The sequence below is a fragment of the Caretta caretta genome, chromosome 14 (assembly GCF_965140235.1).
Source record: "Caretta caretta isolate rCarCar2 chromosome 14, rCarCar1.hap1, whole genome shotgun sequence".
Taxonomy (NCBI): Eukaryota; Metazoa; Chordata; order Testudines; family Cheloniidae; genus Caretta; species Caretta caretta.
Genome location: NC_134219.1, coordinates 40461485 through 40481969, shown reverse-complemented (window position 1 = coordinate 40481969; position 20485 = coordinate 40461485). Strand labels below are relative to the sequence as shown.

The following is a 20485-nucleotide window of genomic DNA, read 5'->3' as shown; positions in this document are numbered from 1 at the left end:
ATCATTGGCCATGACCTAAGAGTGCTATCGAATATCTTGATTTCTTTTTGGCCTAGCACTTAACTCGGTGGCACTGGTCTGTTTCGATGGCTGCAGCGGATCAATTCCAACATTTCAGGGGATTTTCTAGGTGGCCATCAGGAGAAGGCGGATGATTTTGGTGACAATCGGAAAACGATGAGAGGGAAACAGGTGACAAGGCTGAGCGGGCAGAGCACCAGTCCCTGACCCAGAGCAACAGGAACTTCGCTGCCGACATCCAGGTGCCCGATGGGGAGCTGCAGTCAGTGCCCACACGGGGAGCCAGCCAGGACACGGGCAGAGGGGATCCCTGAGAGGGGGCAGACACGAGAGGGGTTTAAATAGAGCCCAGGGGTGGGTTCATCCGGACCTACAGGTAACCAGAGGAACCCAGGGGCAAAGCTCTGACAGCTCCATGACCCGAGCGAGGGGAGCAGAGCTGGGAGCCCAGGGCAGGTCGCCAGTGAGCCTGGTGTGGAGAGACGAGACCAGCTCTGACCACCTGCTCCCTGTGCCAGTCGGTTACCAGAGCGGATCACACACAGAGTGTCCCCGGCTCCCGTCACCCCTGGATCCTCTGGAACAACCTGGAGTCTCCCTAGAAACCCCCCTTCTCCCCCCGCCCCGGGATCTGCTCGTCTCCTTTCTGTCCCCCCCGTGATCCTGTGGCTTCGAGGGAGGATGCCTGCATAGGGCTGGGAGAAGCTGCCCGTGCCCAGGGGAGGTGGGTCCCCAGGGGGCTGGGTCTGGGGCGGGGGCCTGCAGATCGGTGGGTTGATCGCTAGGACCCAGGAGCGGCTGCGGGGCGGCTCTGGGGGGAGGATCGCGGGGCTCAGGCCCGGCCGCAGGAAGTGACTCGCTGCCGCTGCGGGGACTCTGGCTCCCGGCGAGATCCCCGCGCCCCGGCGGCTGGTGCTGGGAGCCCGGAGCCCGGGCTGCAGCCGGGAGAGGGGAACCTCCAGCCGGGCCCTGCCCGCTGCTCCCCGGGAGCCTCTCCCAGGGCAGAGCCCCCAGCCCGGCCAGGGCCCCTTCCCGGCCCGGCCCCTGCCCCGGGGGCCCCGCTCGGAGGGAAGGTAAGAGAGACCCGCCCCCCCCCCCCGTCACCCCCGGGCTGCTCCCCGCGGAGCCGGCTGCGATTCCCTGCCCCGGGCCCGGGAAAGCTGCCGGAGCCCCCGGTGCGCGGGGCGGGGGGAGCCCGGGCCGGGCCGCGCTGGGCCAACACGTGGGGGCAGCCGGGAGGGGTCTGGAGAATCCTAGACTCTCCGGGTTGTCGGGAGCTCCGGAGGGCATCTAGTCCAGCCCCCTGCTCAAAGCAGGCCCGATCCCCAACTAAACCATCCCAGCCAGGGCTTTGTGGGGTGTAGATAAGGGGAATTGAAGGGGGGGGCAGGGATGTGTGAGGGGGCAGGAGGCGGGTTTGGGGCCGCACTTCTCAAGGGGCCACGCTGGGGAGGGGGGCGGCACTTCTGAAGGGAGGGCACTCCCCCCCCCCCCCCTTGGGGCGGCAAAAAAACTAGAGCCGGCCCTGGTGCAGGGCGAGTCCAGGGCAACTCGTTCATCAGGTGTTGCCACCAGAAGACTCCGGCTATTGCTAAGCGGGAGGAGGAGGCTGGTGTGTGTCTCTCTGCTCAGGATACAGCTCTGGAGTTGAGCTGCCTGGATCAGAAGCTGCCTCCTGCATTTTGACCTGGGAACCCAAATTGAGAAGCTGCTGCTTATCCAGCAGAGGAGCGACCTTTGTTAAAGCCCCCTCAGTGCCCATCTCGGGTGGGGACTTTCCCCCGTGCCTGGAACCAGCCCCGGGACAGCTCCAGGCTTTGCTGACACCAACCCCTGAGCCGGAGCCTGCAGGTGAGGGGAGAGACCTGGGGCAAAGTGCTGGGGTAGGTGTAGTATGAGAAACTGCTCCCTGTAGGAATTTGCTACATGTAGCAGACAAGTCCTACTTTGCTAAAAACTGCTAGCTGACTTAGCTAATTTCACACTATAGGGTGTGAGAAACTGCTATCTGTAGAAATTTGCTACTACTCACCTTTCCTGTCTTCGGGGACAGAGGTAGCAAATTGTTAACAGTAGCAGTTACTCATACCTAAGAACATTGTTCTTATGGGCTGACTTGTCGTAATTTGCTAAAACTTGACAGTGGCAAGGGATGGAAGCATAAAGTCGTCGGCTTCCAAATGACCCTGCCTGGTGTACAGATGTATCAATTACCTCTTAATAGAGGATTGTAAAAAATAGGGAGGTCATTGAAACACCCCTCATTTTGCAGCGTCACTTACTGTGCTAACAATGTAGCATCCTGATATTGATATTTCCGTGCAACTGTGGGTTGGATTCATTGTAGTGGGACGCGGGACACATAGAGGATAATTTAAACTCTGGGCTGGTGCGATCTCTGACCGTGACCATTCATCAGCTCAGCGGGCAGGCCCAGGCAGCAATGCCCTTGTCCTGGTGCCTTGACTGAGAAAGGTTCTGATCCAAGGGAGGGTAGATTCCTGCCAGCTCCTGGGGTAATGTCTCACTGGTGATGAAAGGGCTTATTCAGACAGAGATTTTGAAATCTGTAGGATAAAGATGAGCCAGAGGGGTTTGTCTTCGTGCAGGTGTATTTTAGTCTCTGGGGGTTGGGTAGAAAGGAGAAAGAAGTGTGTTGGATTTCCTGTTTCCCTTACTGAGGACAATCTATGCTCCCCTGACATTTTTCCTGGCAGAAACAATTCCTATCTATTTGTTACAGGGTCAAAATATGGCTGCCGTCACACAGAGCCATTAGTGGTGGTGGAGGTGAGAAGGGGGCCAAGAAGTCCTTTCCCTCCCCAAACACTCTCATGCATATGGAAGCCGCAATGTTGCTGCTGCCGAAATACCCTGATGGCAAACGGGTGGGGCAGAAGGCACTGCCAGCTGTCCTGAGCAGCCCAGAGGAGCCATGCACTGTGTGGAGTGTATGCTGCTACACCTATTCTGTACTGGTGAGGGCAACCCTCACTCCCCAGTGCTCCTGGTGGCCCCAGGGCTTCCCCTGGTGTCCACCAGCACAAACACCTCGCCTACCACCATTGCTCAAAGATGTATCACCTTCTCCTCCTCTGGAGGGGGAGACCGATGACGGGTGAGATTGTTAGGGTGAAGATGGGCTGTATGGCACCATAGTAAAAACTGAAAAATGTTTCACAACCATTTTATTAGATTTAGCTTGTTTTTTAAACCATCACACAAATTAAAGTTTGCTATACAAGCTGTCAAGGTTCCTTCCCCACTCTGAACTCTAGGGTACAGATGTGGGGACCTGCATGAAAGAGCCCCTAAGCTTATTCTTACCAGCTTAGGTTAAAAACTTCCCCAAGCTACAAACTTTGCCTTGTCCTTGAACCATATGCTGCCACCACCAAGTGTGTTAAACAAAGAACAGGGAAAGAAAAGGAGTACTAGTGGCACCTTCGAGACTAACCAATTTATTTGAGCATAAGTTTTTGTGAGCTACAGCTCACTTCATCGGATGCATTCAGTGGAAAATACTGTGGGGAGATTTATATACACACAGAACATGAAAAAATGGGTGTTATCATACACACTGTAAGGAGAGTGATCACTTAAGATGAGCTATTACCAGCAGGAGAGCGGGGGAGTGGGGGGTGAAGAAAACCTTTTGTAGTGATAATCAAGGTGGGCCATTCCCAGCAGTTAACAGGAACGTCCGAGGAGGAGCGCGGGGGGGGGGGAGGGGGAGGGGTTATGGGGCAAGTGATGCTGCTTTTCTACAATTTCAGCCCGTGCACGTCGGCGGAAGCACTCTATGTAGAAGTCCAGTCTGTTGTTTCGACCTTCAGGAGGAGTCCATCTAGAATCCTTCTTTTTGTAGTGTTGGTAGGAAGGTCTCTGTGGATTAGTATATTGTTCAGAGGTGTGTTGGAAATATTCCTTGAGTCGGAGACGTCGAAAATAGGATTCTAGGTCACCACAGAACTGTATCATGTTCTTGGGGGTGGAGGGGCAGAAGGAGAGGCCCCGAGATAGGACAGATTCTTCTGCTGGGCTAAGAGTATAGTTGGATAGATTAACAATATTGCTGGGTGGGTTAAGGGAACCATTGCTGTGGCCTCTTGTGGCATGTAGTAGTTTAGATAGTTTAGTGTCCTTTTTCTTTTGTAGAGAAGCAAAGTGTGTGTTGTAAATGGCTTGTCTAGTTTTTGTAAAGTCCAGCCAGGAGGAAGTTTGTGTGGAAGGTTGTTTTTTTATGAGAGTATCCAGTTTTGAGAGCTCATTCTTAATCTTTCCCTGTTTGCTGTAGAGGATGTTGATCAGGTGGTTCCGCAGTTTCTTTGAGAGTGTGTGGCACAAGCTGTCAGCATAGTCTGTGTGGTATGTAGATTGTAATGGACTTTTTACCTTCAGTCCTTTTGATACGATGTCCATCTGTTTGCATTTGGAAAGGAAGATGATGTCTGTCTGTATCTGTACGAGTTTTTTCATGAAGTTGATAGATTTCCACCCCATACGGCTAAATGCAGTGCCTTGCATAATGACAGGTTTCAGAGTAGCAGCTGTGATAGGCTGTATTCGCAAAAAGAAAAGGAGTACTAGTGGCACCTTAGAGACTAACCAATTTATTTGAGCAAAAGCAGCATTGCTTGCCCCATAACCTCAGCCGTGCAGAACACAACGCCATCCACAGCCTCAGAAACAACTCTGCCATCATAATCAAAAAGGCTGACAAAGGAGGTGCTGTCGTCATCATGAATAGGTCAGCATATGAACGAGAGGCTGCTAGACAAATCTCTGACACCACATTCTACAGGCCAGACCCTCTGACCCCACTGAGGATTACCAAAAGAAACTACACCATCTGCTCAAGAAAATCCCTGAAAAAGCACAAGAACAAATCCGCACACACACACCCCTAGAACCCCGACCTGGGGCATTCTATCTGCTACCCATCCTGGACGCCCCATCATCTCAGGCATTGGCACCCTGACAGCAGGATTGTCTGTCTATGTAGACTCCCTCCTCAGGCCCTACGCTACCAGCACTCCCAGCTATTTTCGAGACACCACTGACTTCCTGAGGAAACTACAATCCATCGGTGATCTTCCTGAAAACACCATCCTGGCCACTATGGATGTAGAAGCCCTCTACACCAACATTCCACACAAAGATGGACTACAAACCATCAGGAACAGTATCCCCGATACTATCACGGCAAACCTGGTGGCTGAACTTTGTGACTTTGTCCTCACCCATCACTATTTCACATTTGGGGACAATGTATACCTTCAAATCAGCGGCACTGCTATGGGTACCCGCATGGCCCCACAGTATGCCAACATTTTTGTTGCTGACTTAGAACGACGCTTCCTCAGCTCTCGTCCCCTAATGCCCGTACTCTACTTGCGCTACATTGATGACATCTTCATCATCTGGACCCATGGAAAAGAAGCCCTTGAGGAATTCCACCAGGATTTCAACAATTTCCATCCCACCATCAACCGCAGCCTGGACCAGTCCACACAAGAGATCCACTTCCTGGACACTATGGTGCTAATAAGCGATGGTCACATAAACACCACCCTATACCGGAAACCTACTGACTGCTATTCCTACCTACATGCCTCCAGCTTTCACCCAGACCACACGACATGATCCATTGTCTACAACCAAGCTCTACAATACAACCACATTTGTTCAAACCCCTCAGACAGAGACAAACACCTACAAGATCTCTATCAAGCATTCTTACAACTACAATACCTGCTGAAGTGAAGAAACAAATTGACAGAGCCAGAAGAGTACCCAGAAGTCACCTACTTCAGGACAGGCCCAACAAAGATAATAACAGAACACCACTAGCCATCATCTTCAGCCCCCAACTAAAACCTCTCCAACGCATCATCAAGGATCTACAACCTATCCTGAAGGATGCCCCATCACTCTCACAAATCTTGGGAGACAGACCAGTCCTTGCCTACAGACAGCCCCCCAACCTGAAGCAAATACTCACCAGCAACCACACACCACACAACAGAACCACTAACCCAAGAACCTATCCTTGCAACAAAGCCCGTTGCCAGCTGTGTCCACATATTTGTTCAGGGGTCACCATCATAGGGTCTAATCACATCAGCCACACTATCAGAGACTCGTTCACCTGCACATCTACCAATGTGATATGTGCCATCATGTGCCAGCAATGCCCCTCTGCCTTGTACATTGGTCTCTACGTAAAAGAATAAATGGACACAAATCAGATGTCAAGAATTATAACATTCATAAACCAGTCGGAGAATACTTCAATCTCTCTGGTCACTCGATCTGAGACCTAAAGGTCGCAATATTAAAACAAAAAGACTTCAAAAACAGACTCCAACGAGAGACTGCTGAATTGGAATTAATTTGCAACCTGGATACAATTAATTTAGGCTTGAGTAGAGACTGGGAATGGATGTGTCTTTACACAAAGTAAAACTATTTCCCCATGTTTATCCCCCCCCCCCCCCCCCGGGCTCCTCGGACGTTCCTGTTAACTGCTGGAAATGGCCCACCTTGATTATCACTACAAAAGGTTTTCTTCACCCCCCACTCCCCCGCTCTCCTGCTGGTAATAGCTCATCTTAGAATATCATGGTTGGAAGGGACCTCAGGAGGTCATCTAGTCCAACCCCCTGCTCAAAGCAGGATCAATCCCCAATTTTTGCACCAGATCCCTAAATGGCCCTCTCAAGGATTGAACTAACAACCCTGGGTTTAGCAGGCCAATGCTCAAACCACTGAGCTATGCCAAACCCAAGTGATCACTCTCCTTACAGTGTGTATGATAACACCCATTTTTTCATGTTCTGTGTGTATATAAATCTCCTCACTGTATTTTCCACTGAATGCATCCGATGAAGTGAGCTGTAGCTCACAAAAGCTTATGCTCAAATAAATTGGTTAGTCTCTAAGGTGCCACTAGTACTCCTTTTCTTTTTGCGAATACAGGCTAACACGGCTGCTACTCTGAAACAGGGAAAGAGCCCACTTGGAGATGTCTTCCCCTACTATATCCCCCCCAAGCCCTACACCCCCTTTCCTGGGGAAGGCTTGATAAAAATCCTCACCAATTGTACAGGTGAACACAGACTCAAACCCTTGGATTTTAAGAACAATGAAAAATCAATCAGGTTCTTAAAAGAAGAATTTTAATATAAAGAAAAGGTAAAAGAATCACCTCTGTAATATCAGGATGGTAAATACCTTACCGGGTAATCAGATTCTAACATAGAGAATCCCTCTAGACAAAACCTTAAGTTACAAAAAGACACAAAAACAGGAATATCCATTCCATCCAGCACAGCTTATTTTACCAGCCATTAAACAAAAGGAAATCTAACGCATTTCTAGCTAGATTACTTACTGACTAACAGAAGTTCAGAGACTGCCTTCCTGATCTGTTCCTGGCAAAAGCATCACACAGACAGAGAGAGCCTTTGTTTCTCTCCCCCTCCAGCTTTGAAAGTATCTTGTCTTCTCATTGGTCATTTTGGTCAGGTGCCAGCAAGGTTATCTTAGCTTCTTAACCCTTTACAGGTGAAAGAGTTTTGCCTCTGGCCAGGAAGGATTTTATAGCACTGTATACAGAAAGGTGGTTACCCTTCCCTTTACTTTTGTGACACAAGCCTACTATGAAGCACTATATCTACATCCTTCTTGTTTTCTTGTTGTAATTTTGCAAACTCTGTTAATGAACTTCTCGAATGCAGGGCATTCATTTTTGGAGGCTTCTCATCTGTCAGATCCTTCCTTCCTTCAAGATATGCTCATGCTCAGGCAGAAGCCAACTTCTTTCAGAACACACAATTCTATTCAATGAGGAACAAGAACACTCAGCTGTAGCTGTTGTGAATGAGAGTAGGAAGAGGTGAATTCCTACTCCTTTCATCCCAGGAAACACAGCACAAAAATTGGGTCAAACCATTCGTGATGATGATGATGAAGTTGAAATCAAATCTTCATTTGTTCATCATGTGATATTCCACTCTGTGTTCAAATTCTCTATTCTGTCCTGATCACATGGCAGCCCCATTGCTGGGAGTGCCTCACTCCACTCAACTGTTGTTGTTTTATAAGACAGGCATCTGAAAAAGCTACATAGAGGTTGATAGAATCCAAAAGTTGTTGTTGTAGAGATGTAAGAATCAAGTCAATGTACTTTACTTTTCAGCTGGACAGTGCACTTAACATTGGCCCCCAGTTTGTAGCATGTGGTATCTCTTGCTTAAAGAGAAAGTGTGATGTGACAGCCATGTTTGTTCGCATAAACTGTGGTGTGTCTCCAGCATTCTTAACACCTCACTAAGTTCTTCTCAGATTGGCTTTGGCAATGACTGGCTTCTGAGGCTTTCTGCATGTCGATGCAGTCCAGAGGATTGGTGTTTTGCAGCCTTTTCACATAGTTTGTCAGCATTGGCTTTGCTGGTCAGTCTGGCAAACCAAGCTCCTCCACTTTTACTCTATAAATCCATGGAACGCTCACATCTTGAATACTGTGTGCAGTGCTGGTCACCCCATCGCAAAAAAGATACACTGGCCTTGGAAAAGGTACAGAGAGGGTAACTAAAATGATGAAGGGTGTGGAACAGCTTCCATAGGAGGAGAGATTAAAAAGACTGGGACTTTTCAGCCTGAAAAAGAGAGGACTAAGAGGGGATATGATAGAGGTCTATAAAATCTTGACTGGTGTGGAGAAAGTGAATAAGCTCCCTCACGTAACCAAGAACAAGGGGTCACCCAATGACATTAATAGGCAGCAGGTTTAAAACAAACATGAGGAAGGACTTCTTCACACAACGCACAGTCAACCTCTGGAACTGTTTGCCGGGGTGGGGGGTGTGAAGGCCAAAACTAGAATTGGATTCAAAAGAGACCGAGATCAGTTCATGGATGATGTGTCCATCAATGGCTATTAGCCAGGATGGGCAGGGATGCAACACCATGCTCTGAGAGCCTTTTGTTTTCCAGAAACTGAGAGTGGACGGCAGGGGATGGTCACTCAATAATTGCCTGTTCTGTTCATTCCCTGTGAAGCCTCTGGCCTTGGCCACTGTCGGAAGACCAAGTACTGGGCTAGATGGACCCTTGGTCTGACCCAGTCTGGCCGTTCTTATGCAAAAATTAATTATAATATGATAAAAATGTTTAGTACAGAAACTCCCGACACCAGCCAAAATTGATCACTTGGGCACCGCAGTTCTGTCTGCTGGATACCTCGGCAGAGTAGGTGAGTTCATGTAAATACAGTCTGGTCCTGAAGCCTTCCCCCTACCCCTGGCTCATCACTCCCTGTCAGGGGAGAGCTCATTCACACCTTGCTTACAAATCATCATTTTAAATGATAAGGTTAGCCAACATTGCCAAAACCAATGTGCCGACGTTGTCAGAAAAAACAACGGCTGTGTGAGGAAGCCAGTCTTTGTTCAGGCTTTTCAAACCTATTATACTTTCAGGTACAATTATTTTATCATACACTGTATGTGTATTTTAAAGTGTGTATTAATGTTTCAATTTCTATTCCAATTTCCAACCAATGACTAAATTGGCAACACTGCGGGTAACTAGTTGATCACTGCGGGGCGGGGAAAGGATGGGGCGGGGAGGGGGAGGGAAGTCCCTGTTTCACTGAATTAAGTCTCCTGCAGCACCTTAGTAGGTTACATCAGACAGAGAGGAGCTCCAGTGGCTAGTCATTGGGATGCCTTTAAGAACCCAGCCCTGGGAAACCCATGCTGACAGGAGCTGTCTGTGAGAGGAGAAATAAAAAAGACCCTCTCCCCCCCCATACACCCTATTTTTGGAAACACTGGTGTCTCAGTCCACCGGGGTAACTCATACCCCATCTGCCCCTGCCTCTGCCAGGGTTTTACCTTCTGGCAGCGCCTTACCCCTGGGCTTAACCCCAGCTCCTTCCCCCACATCCCTGATTTTGCCCTTCAGCCCCTATCCTAACCCTGCTTCCAGCTGCTTGACCCCCCTGACCAATGAATTTTTTCCCCCTGCTCAGAATCTGGCCAACACCTCCCTCCTCCGATTTGCCCCCTTTCCTTCTTTTTAACTCCTGTAAAAACAGTCTGCAGAATCTTATGGGTAATAAGGGCAGGGTGAAGGGCAGTGACTTCAGCAGATGTTATTGAGCGTGCTCAGTTCACGTCAGCATGCTCAGTGCACCCTAAGTAGCAAATTCCTACAGGGAGCAGTTTCTGCTCCTCCACATGGCAGGAAAGTGACTCTGCACAAAGGGCCCCTTTCAGGGACCTGCTGGCGAGTTTGAAGTACAGGAGGGAGGGGCTCCCCGTGTGTCTGTGAGTCCCAGAGCTGCTGTCCTCATGGATACTGCTACTGTTCAAACCCCTGTTAGCAGTGTCAGTGGCTGATCTCCCGAAGGAGAGCAAAGGCCCACGTCAATGGAGCAGTCACCAGTTCTCCAGGGAGAGGGAAGATGATAAAAAGGGAGAGTGGAGAGACTGGAAGGAGCAGCAGGAAGAGAAGTTCCCAGACCTACCCAGATCCATTCCCTGCATTATCCCGGGCAGACTGACTCTCCTGGGCACAAGGAGAGGAGCTGAGAGAGGAAAAGCCAGTTGCTGACTGCCTGGAATCACTGCATTGCTTGTAGAGTGGGGGGACAGGCGCTGCCTTTGGGGATAGTGTCAGAGGGAATCCCCAAAAGTGGCTTCTCTGATTCTGCTCTTTTTCCAGCATTTGGCTCAGAGACACTGTTACAGGGAGAGTTTCAAAGTGTCCCGGTGGGTTCAGTTCTCCTGGGAGGGGGCTGGCCTGGGTGGTAATAACATAACTGGGTTTCTTCCCAGCATGGCAAAGTCCAGAGCATCAGACTCAAGGGAAAGAGCCTGGGGGGGAATCAGGGTGCGAAATGGACTCAAGCCCCTTCTGAAACCTTCCCCATCGCCCCTCTCACCCCGACAGGCTGAGGAATCACGTCCAGATTTCACTCCAGATCAACCCATCTTCCAGGAGAAAGGGAAGGGAAATGGCTGAGATGGAGCCAGCTCAGGTAGGAGATTTTAAGGGAGCTGCTAGGGGGGAGGGGGTCGAAGGGAGAGGCAGGGAGGAAACAGGGTGTGATAAGCCTGCTGTTAGGGGGCTTATTCCTTCACCCACTTACTTCCCTGGTCCTTCTCGCATGAACAGAGAGCAACAATACCCGAAGTCCAAAGGTGCAAACAATTTGATGTTTATTGGGGTGAACTTCCAGCAAGCATGATTCCAGTTTCCTTCCTTAGTGTCCCCCTTCCCAGCTCTGACACCACAGAGCCTTACCTGTGTCCCTGTTCCCATTCCTTCCCTTAGCTAAACATGATTCCAGTTTCCCCAAACCCATTCCCTGTTCCCATTTCCCCCCACCCCACTCACTTCCTGATTGACTGCAGACTAGATAGTAAAACTTGAGTTCTGCTTAGCTATACCTTAACTAATCATTTTCCTGAAATTTAACTAACCAATCCTAACATATTGTAACATGATTATGTAACCAATTATATCCCACGACCTTAATTAGTTTACACCCAGCAAAATTAATTTTACAGCAGACAGAAACAATCACAGAACCAGACAGAGACCATCCAAATAAACAATAGCAAAGTGCGAACTATAATGACAAAACAATAGAGAAGTGAGGATTTCACATCCCAGCTATTGATAAGTGGGTTCTTGCCAGACAAGATGCTATCAAACTAAGTTTCCTTTTACATTTTCTAGGCTCTTCCCTTTCTCTGGAGGCGATAGGCATTATCAGGAGAGGATTGTATTCCTAACAGCCCAATAGCACCTTATTTCAATGTGACTAGGTCGGAATGTGAGGAGGTGACCAGTCGCTTCCCGGTTTATGGCTGCCTCTGCTGCTTAGCCAAAGGCCTTAGTCTAAGAACAGGGCCTCAGACTGTCACAGTAAGAGAAGGCCCTTCCACCCGCAGACAGTGATTTTGATTCTTTCTTTTACACCTCTAGAACTAGCCAAGTGATAAGAATACACCTAAATTCTTAGAGTATCGGCCTTTACAGACAGGCCTGCATCTCTCCATCCTCACACCTGCTGCTTTTCTGAATAGGCCCATTGGCAGCAGGGGAACTTTCCTCATTTATGAAACAGGAAACAGGGCTTGGAACATTTTCCAGACTCCCAGTGCTGGAGCCTGACCCCACTGGCCAGAGGCTGCTGTGAAATACGAAGGGAAGCTGTCAGGATTCCTGTCCCTGTCCCCGGCTCAGAGCTCTGCTTTCCGTATCTGCCTGTGGCTGGCAGGCATGTGGGAAATGAGAAGACCCTGCCCTGCTCTGTGTGCTGGGGGGACAAGGAGCTCTCACCTTCTCCCACCCCCTGAAGCCACATGGCTGCTGCAGGGTGGGAGAGGGATTCTGCTCCTCTGGCCCTCCCAGAGCTTTTTTTTCTTCCTTTCCCGTGACTAGTGGGATTGTGGCTGGAGCAGCAGGTGCTGACTGGGGGACTCTTGTTGTTCCAGATGCCGGTGACCTTCGAGGAGGTGGCTGTGTATTTCACCCAGGGGCAGGGGGCTCTGCTGGATCCCAGTCAGAGAGCCCTCTACAGGGACGTAATGCAGGATAACTACGAGACGGTGACCTCACTGGGTAAGCGATTCCTGTCCCCTCGGTTATTAGAAAGTAAAGGGACTGCATTTCTGACTCTGGTTACGTTCTTCCCTGGTCAGTTAGATTGGAGGAGAATTTGTCCCATAGTCCACAGTTGCGGCGAGAGAGACTTGCATCTCTGTACCTTCTCCAATGGGACCACAGTGTCAAAACCTAATGGACATGCGAAACCATTCCCACCCACCTCCAGCTTTCAGTGGGGCAGAACTCATGAAGTGTCCTGTCTATTATTTCTCATTCACACACAGCATCTCTGTTCATCTCCCTCCTTGGGTCTAGCTCTCGCCATGGGGAGGGCTCTGGGCTCTGCAGGTTTAGAAGGAGGCAGGGGTTTAACTCTCGAGTTGTGTGTTTGTCAGCAAGGCCCACAGAATGCACAGATCCTGCAAACTCCTAGTGAGGGCATGACAATTTCCCTCACCTCCCCAGATGTCTGCCTCTCCCAAGGGGGCTCAGTGACCATGTTCCCGTCCCCTTGGATTCCACGTTCCCCCAGCACAGCATCGGGACATGGAATGCCCTTTGTGACAGACTCTCTCAATTCTCCATGCACCCTGATCTGGTCTGATTTCATCCCCTGCGCAGGGTTTCCCATTCCCAAACCTGAGCTGATCGCCCAGCTGGAACGAGGGGAAGAGTTGTGGGTCCCGGATCTCCAGGCCTGTGAGGAAAGAGAGATCCCGAGAGGCACCCGCACAGGTGAGGACTGAAACAGAAACCATATGGTGAGTGAAGGAAAAAGTTGAGAATCCCAAATGTGTGGTGTGAGTAAGCGCCCTCTGTTCTTCCTCATCTCAGCCAGGGCAGGGCCGTAGTCAGCAGATATCGCTCACGCCATTCCACCCACCCTGTGAGCTGCTGGAGCTTCCTTCCCAACTTTCCTTCCCTGTGAGTGTTTGGGTGGAATGTGGAGTCAAAATCCAATTGCTGATTCTTCACAACTTTAATGTGTTGGGTTTTCCCTCTGTGCTATTCCTCTTTCTCCCCAGCACGATGACTCCTGTCTGGATTGTCTCTCTCCCAGCAGGTGCTAAGAGAGTGAGTGAGAGTGAAGATGGGAATCATCATGAGGACGTTCCTGGGGAAGTTGATGGATCTGTTATATGTGGTGGAGGACACAAGGATCCCACAGCCCAGCAGAGAAATCCCAATGAAGAGAAACCATACCAGTGCCTCGAATATGGGAAAGGATTCATTCTGAGCTCACACCTTGTGACACATCAGACAATCCACACTGGAGAAAAACCCCTTCAATGCTTGGACCGTGGCGAAAGCTTCATTAATTGCTCAGACCTGAATAATCATGGGAGAAGCCACACAGGCGAGAAACCCTCTCAGTGCCTCCAGTGCTGGATATCTTTCTACTCAAAGTCAGCACTAATGAGACATCAGAGAACCCACACAGGAGAGAGACCCCATAAGTGCTTAGACTGTGGGAAAAGTTTCACACAGAAATCAGGCCTTGTTACACATCAGAGAATCCACACAGGAGAGAGACCCCATAAGTGCTTAGACTGTGGGAAAAGTTTCACACAGAAATCAGGCCTTCTTACACATCGGAGAATCCACACAGGAGAGAGACCCCATAAGTGCTTAGACTGTGGGAAAAGTTTCACACAGAAATCAGGCCTTCTTACACATCAGAGAATCCACACAGGAGAGAGACCCCATAAGTGCTTAGACTGTGGGAAAAGTTTCACACAGAAAACAGGCCTTGTTACACATCAGAGAACCCACACAGGAGAGAGCCCCCATAAGTGCTTGGACTGTGGGAAAAGTTTCACACAGAAATCAGGCCTTGTTATACATCAGAGAATCCACACAGGAGAGAGACCCCATAAGTGCTTGGACTGTGGAAAAAGTTTCACAGAGAAATCAGGCCTTGTTAAACATGGGAGAATCCACACAGGAGAGAGACCCCATAAGTGCTTGGACTGTGGGAAAAGTTTCATACAGAGATCTTCCCTTGTTTCACATCAGGCAGTCCACACAGGAGAGAGACCCCATAAGTGCTTGGACTGTGGGAAAAGTTTCATACAGAGATCTGCCCTTGTTTCACATCAGGCAACCCACACAGGAGAGGTTCCCTATAAATGCTTAGTCTGTGGGAAAAGTTTCACATGGAGATCTGCCCTTGTTTCACATCTGAGAACCCACACAGGAGAGAAACCCCATAAGTGCTTGGACTGTGGGAAAAGTTTCATACAGAGAGCTGCCCTTGTTTCACATCAGGCAACCCACACAGGAGAGAGACCTTATAAATGCCTCTGCTGCGGAAATGGTTTCCTTTGGAAGTCAGCCCTTATAAGACATCAGAGAATCCACACAGGTGAGAGACCCCATAAGTGCTTAGACTGTGGGAAAAGTTTCACACACAAATCAGGCCTTGTTATACATCAGAAAATCCACACAGGAGAGAGACCCCATAAGTGCTTGGACTGTGGGAAAAGTTTCAAGGATAAATCAGGCCTTTTTAAACATCGGAGAATCCACACAGGAGGGAGACCCCATAAGTGCTTAGACTGTGGGAAAAGTTTCATATGGAGGTCAGGCCTCCTTAAACATCAGAGAAACCACACGGGAGAGAGACCCCATAAGTGCTTGGACTGTGGGAAAAGTTTCACATTGGGATCAGACCTTATAAGACATCAGAGAATCCACACGGGGGAGAGACCCTATAAGTGCTTAGACTGTGGCCAAAGTTTCATATGGAGGTCAGGCCTCTTTAAACATCGGAGAATCCACACGGGAGAGAGACCCCATAAGTGCTTGGACTGTGGCAAAAGTTTCACATTGAGATCAGACCTTATAAGACATCAGAGAATCCACACAGGAGAGAGACCCTATAAGTGCTTGGACTGTGGCAAAAGTTTCATATTGAGATCAGCCCTCATTAATCATTGGAGAATCCACACAGGAGAGAGACCCTATAAGTGCTTGGACTGTGGGAAAAGTTTCACACAGAAATCAAACCTCAATAAACATTGGAGAATCCACACAGCATTTAAACTTCCGTGACCCATGGCCAGAAAGGGTGAAGCATCTTGCAGGCTAATTGATCTAGATTCAACCTTTAGAGACATGCTTCTAAGTGTGTAAATGGTATTTAGGGCCATTGCATGTTCTATAGGCTTGAGCTTTGAAATGTAAACTTGTATTCCTAAAGAATTGGAAGATGGTAACCGTAGTAGTCTCTGTTTACCTCTGTCTTGTTAGAGGTTAACAATGTAATCAGACAGTTCCTCTCTAGGGCTGTGTTCTGTTAACTTGGAGATCAAAAGGAAATATTAACATTTAGATAAAATTTAGGTGTAATAATATCCCTGTCTGCATGTCTCTTTAAAGTTTGTGGTAAACAGTCCATGAACTGCTTAATGGATAATCACCTTCTGTTAATCCATGTAGTTAATTGTCAGTGATATTTAGGAAATACAAGGTTATTTCAAAAGCCTATTTTTCACCCCAGGACTGCGTGCCAGCGAGAGGCTGCAAAAATCTATATAAAAACTCTTGGGACCTGATCCTTTTCTCTCAGATCTTCTTAAGCTTTAATCAGGGGGAGTTTGAGTGGTAAGACTGAGATCTCCAGTCCCATCTGGACTGCCCTGATAGTGAACTGCCCTGATTTTGACATTAGACTAGAACAGGGGTGGGCAAACTTTTTGGTCTGAGGGCCACATTGGGGTGTCAAACTGTATCGAGGGCTGGGTAGGGAAGACTGTGCCCCCCAAACAGCCTGGCCCCTGCCCCCTATCCGCCCCTTCCCACTTCCGCCCCCTGACTGGCAGCCTCAGAACCCCCGACCTATCCACTCCACCCTGCTCCTTGTCCCCTGACCACCCCGTCCCAGGACCCCTGCCCCAAACCACCCTCCCCCGGACCCCACCCCCTATGCCACCCCCCTGTCCCCTGACTCCCCCCCGAGCCCTAACCACAACTGCACCCCCTGACAGGCCCCCCAGGACCCCCCCCATCCAACCCCCCCCTCCCGCTCACTGTCCCTGGACTGCCCCGAATCCTATCCACACCCCCACCCCCTGACAGGCCCCCCGGGACTCCCATGCCTATCCAACCCCCCCTGTTCCTCGACCCCTGACCACCCCACCCCAGAACCTCTGCCCCATCCAACCGTTCCCTGTCCCCTGACCGCCCCTCCCCCCCCCACGTCTGTTGCCGCCACCGTCACTCCCTTACCATGGCGCTCAAAGTGGCAGGAGCTCGCTGCCCGCGGGGCGCGCTGCGGCTGTGGGGGAGGGGGGCAGCAGGGGAGGGGCCGGAGGCTATTTCCCCGGCCAGGAGCTTGGGAGCCTGGCAGGATGGTCCCGCAGGCCATAGTTTGCTCATATCTGGACAAGAACCTGATGAAATGATTCTAAAAAGGATCCTTCAATTCTAAAGCACCATCCCTGCAGTGAAACTGCCCTAAGGACTCTATTCATGTCTGTGTGTATAATGATCAAGACTCTCTCTTTTCTTCTTTTAATAAGAGTTACTTTAGTTAATAAGAATTGGCTGTAAGCATGTATTTGGGTAAGAACTGAAGTATTCCTTAACTTCTTGGGTAATGTATCCGATCCTTTGGGGTTGGCTGAACTTTTTAGATGATGAACAAGATTTTCAGTAATCCGCATTATATTTAACTGGGCTGTCTGGGCAGGAGCCCAAGGCTGGGTGTCTTTAATGCAGGGGTAGTCAATAGGCAGACATGGGCCAAATCTAGACAACCAGGTGCTTTCGAATGGAACCCTGAAATGTTTTTATTTATCTATTATCATCACTGTTGTGGTTTCTTTATTATTATTTTCTCTGGAGTGTGGACTTTGTCTATAGCTTGACAAGGAAATTTTGACCTTGAAAAAAAGAATTGGCTACCTGTGCTTTCAGGGAACTGTGTTTTGGCTTCTGGGTAACCAGTAAGATAGGCATAGAAGGTGTTTTGTTGCTGGTTTGGTGAATCTAAGTATTGGAATATCCACCAGTTTGGGGGATTGTCTGCCCCATGCTTTGCAGTTTGTCCTAATTGATCAAGTTCAGCGTGCTGCTCCCGAAGTATCAGGCATCTGCAAATCTGCACAGGGAAGTAACTTCTGAGATGTTCTCAGTGTGGAAAATGCTCCAAATGAAAGTAACACCACAGTGGGCATCAGAGACGCCTCCATTTCCTCATTCCCACACACATCAGGGGCATTTGGCTCCCAAGGATCCAGCTGCCCATCACTCGGGTGAGGATCCAGCAGCCGCCGAGCATCAGCTGGTCAGTGACCCTCTGGCTCTGCCTGGCCTAAGCAAACCACAGACAAAGGAGCAGAAGCCCCGATCAGCCCTTCCTCCCTGCTACAGCCCTGGCTGCTGAGCTGATGGGCCACAGGTGGGGGAAGGGAGAGAGAGAAACTCCTCCAACTGCTCCCTCTGCCTGGCTGAAGTTCCCCCCTCTCCCTTCCCCTCCCAGCCAGGATCCCCCTGCCATGGAGATGAGGAGAAGGACTATCATAACCATACAGCTAAGGGTAGCCTAGAATTCCTCCTTACCTGTAAGGGGGTAAAAAGCTTAAGTAACCTGGCTGGCACCTGACCAAAAAAACCAATAAGGGGAGAAGATACTTTCAAATCTGAGGGGAGAGAAGGCTTTTTTGTCTGTGTGATGCCTCTGCTGGAGACAGATCAAGGAAGCAAGCAATCCAACTCCTATAGAGTTTGTAAGTAATTTAGCTAGAAAATGCGTTTGATTTTCTTTTTTTTTTTTGGCTTGTGAAATTCTCTGTGCTGGAGGGAATGTGCATTCCTGTTTTGGGGTTTTTTTTTGTAACTTTAAGGTTTTGCCTAGAGGGGGATTCTTTATGTTTTGAAGTTAATTGCCTGTGAGATTATCTTCCATCCTAATCTTACAAGACTAGTTCTTTGTTTTGTTCTTCTAATAAAGTTCTGTTGTTTTTAAAAAAAATCTGATTGGGGTTTTTAGGGTCCTAAAAACCCAAGGTTGGTCAGTGCTCATCTTGTTTATTCTCAAGCCTCCCCAGGAAAAGGGTGTAAGGCTTGGGGGGGATATTTTGGGGGAACAGAAACTCCACAGACATGCTGCTTTGACAAGGAGCTGCACGCTGTCCTCTGCGGTGATGCCGTGCCACCCCCAAGCCCCATGGGTACCGGAGGAGTTGGAGTCATGGGCCACCACAGGCAACCCTGAGGATGAGAATGGGAGACAGGCGAAAAGGGGATCGATTTTCAGATTCAGGGCTTAAATTCAGCTGGTAAATATTTTCAACCCCCCTGGAGTTTTTATAGCATATTGGAGGAGGGCATGGGGGGCTCTGGGAAATACTCTATAAGAATTTAAGCCCTGATCAGATTAAACTGTTCTAATCTGTAATGGAATGAGACTAATAAAGAAATAACACCACCTTCATTCTGGGGTTTACATACACACTAACTCCTCACTTAAAGTCGTGCCCAGCTGTGGCCTACCTTATGCTCCCAGGCAGCCTCCTCTATAGGGACCACCCTGTGAGCGCGGTGAGCCTGGGACTCTCTGCAGATCACACAGATGAGCATTTGGTCCTGGTTACAGAAGAGTTTGAAAGGCTCCTGGTGCACATTGCACAAATCTCCTCCTGCTGCTGCTGGGACATTCAGCTGCTTGGCTATTTCTACAAAGTTCCCCAGTTGTCTGTCCCGCCTTAGGGTCCTCTGGGGAAAGGTCTCGCTGCACTGAGGGCAGGAGATGTCTGTATTCGGTCACTCCCAGAACTCAGTGATGCAGGCTTGGCAGAAACTGTGCCCGCAATCTAAAAACACGGGATCCTTAAAAAAAAACCTCAGACAGATGGAGCAAGTAGCTTCCTCTTGGAGGCTCTTCAAAGGATTCACGGCTGCAGCCATGGCTTTTTGCAGACAGTGTAACAGGGTAAGTTTCATTTCCTGCCAGACCCAGCAAGCAGCCTTGTAAAGCAGATTGTTAATGTTATGTTGTTACCTTGCTGATCAATTAGAGAACATGCTCGTTTAAAGTTGTGCAATGCTCCCTTATAACGTCCTTTGGCAGCCACCTGCTTTGTCCACTGCTTGCAGGAAGAGCAGCCCGTTGCAGCTAGCTGGTGGGGGCTTGGAACCAGGGTGGACCGGCAGCCCCCCTATCAGCTCCCTGCTCCCCTAAGTTCCCAGTGTGGCAGCCTCCCAGCAGGCTATCAATTGCCAGCAGTTCAGCTGTCCCTCCTCCCACTGCCATATGCTGCTCCTGCCCTCTGCCTTGGAGCTGCTCCCCAGAGCCTCCTGCTTGCTGTGCTGAGGGAGGGGAGGGGGACTAATGTCAGGGTGTCCCTCTCCCCCTGCACCCCACTTACCCCATCTCCATAGAATGGGTGTGTGGTGGTGGGGGAGACACGACAGGGCTCAGGATGGAGAGAGCTTCCTGGCTGCAGCTCCCATCTCAACTTGCCGATCTCCTTAAAAAGGCAATGTACTTAGAGTGGGGTCAGAATACTTAAAGGGGCAAAGTGCATCTCTCTCACACACACACGGCGTGTGTCTCTGTCTGCCATGCTGTCTCCCTTCCCTCCATTGGTGCTGCCTTGTAGAGTGCGAGGCTACATTAACAACAATGTGTTAACCCTTGAGGGCTCAGCCGAGTGTTAGTTCATCATTTAGCAGTAAGGCATTCCCTGGGAAATATCCCTTCCTCCTCCACCCTCTAACTTCACCACCTCAACCAAGCTTCACAATCATCATAGTTGTGAACAGTATTAAATTGTTTGTTTAAAACTTATAGTGTGTGTGTGTGTGTGTGTGTGTGTGTGTACAGTCTTTT

The 20485-nt window shown here is 49.5% G+C and overlaps 1 protein-coding gene across 1 annotated transcript; it reads left to right on the top strand.

Annotated features, from left to right (window-relative positions):
- Positions 1-882: 882 nt before the first annotated feature.
- LOC125629616 (uncharacterized) lies at positions 883-18625 on the top strand. Its single transcript, XM_075119806.1, is given in 6 exon segments — positions 883-1094; positions 10984-11071; positions 12537-12663; positions 13270-13383; positions 13709-15615; positions 15617-18625. Coding segments are annotated over 5 exon segments (2295 nt in total). The 5' UTR covers positions 883-1094; positions 10984-11047; the 3' UTR covers positions 15740-18625.
- The last annotated feature ends 1860 nt before the right edge of the window (positions 18626-20485 follow it).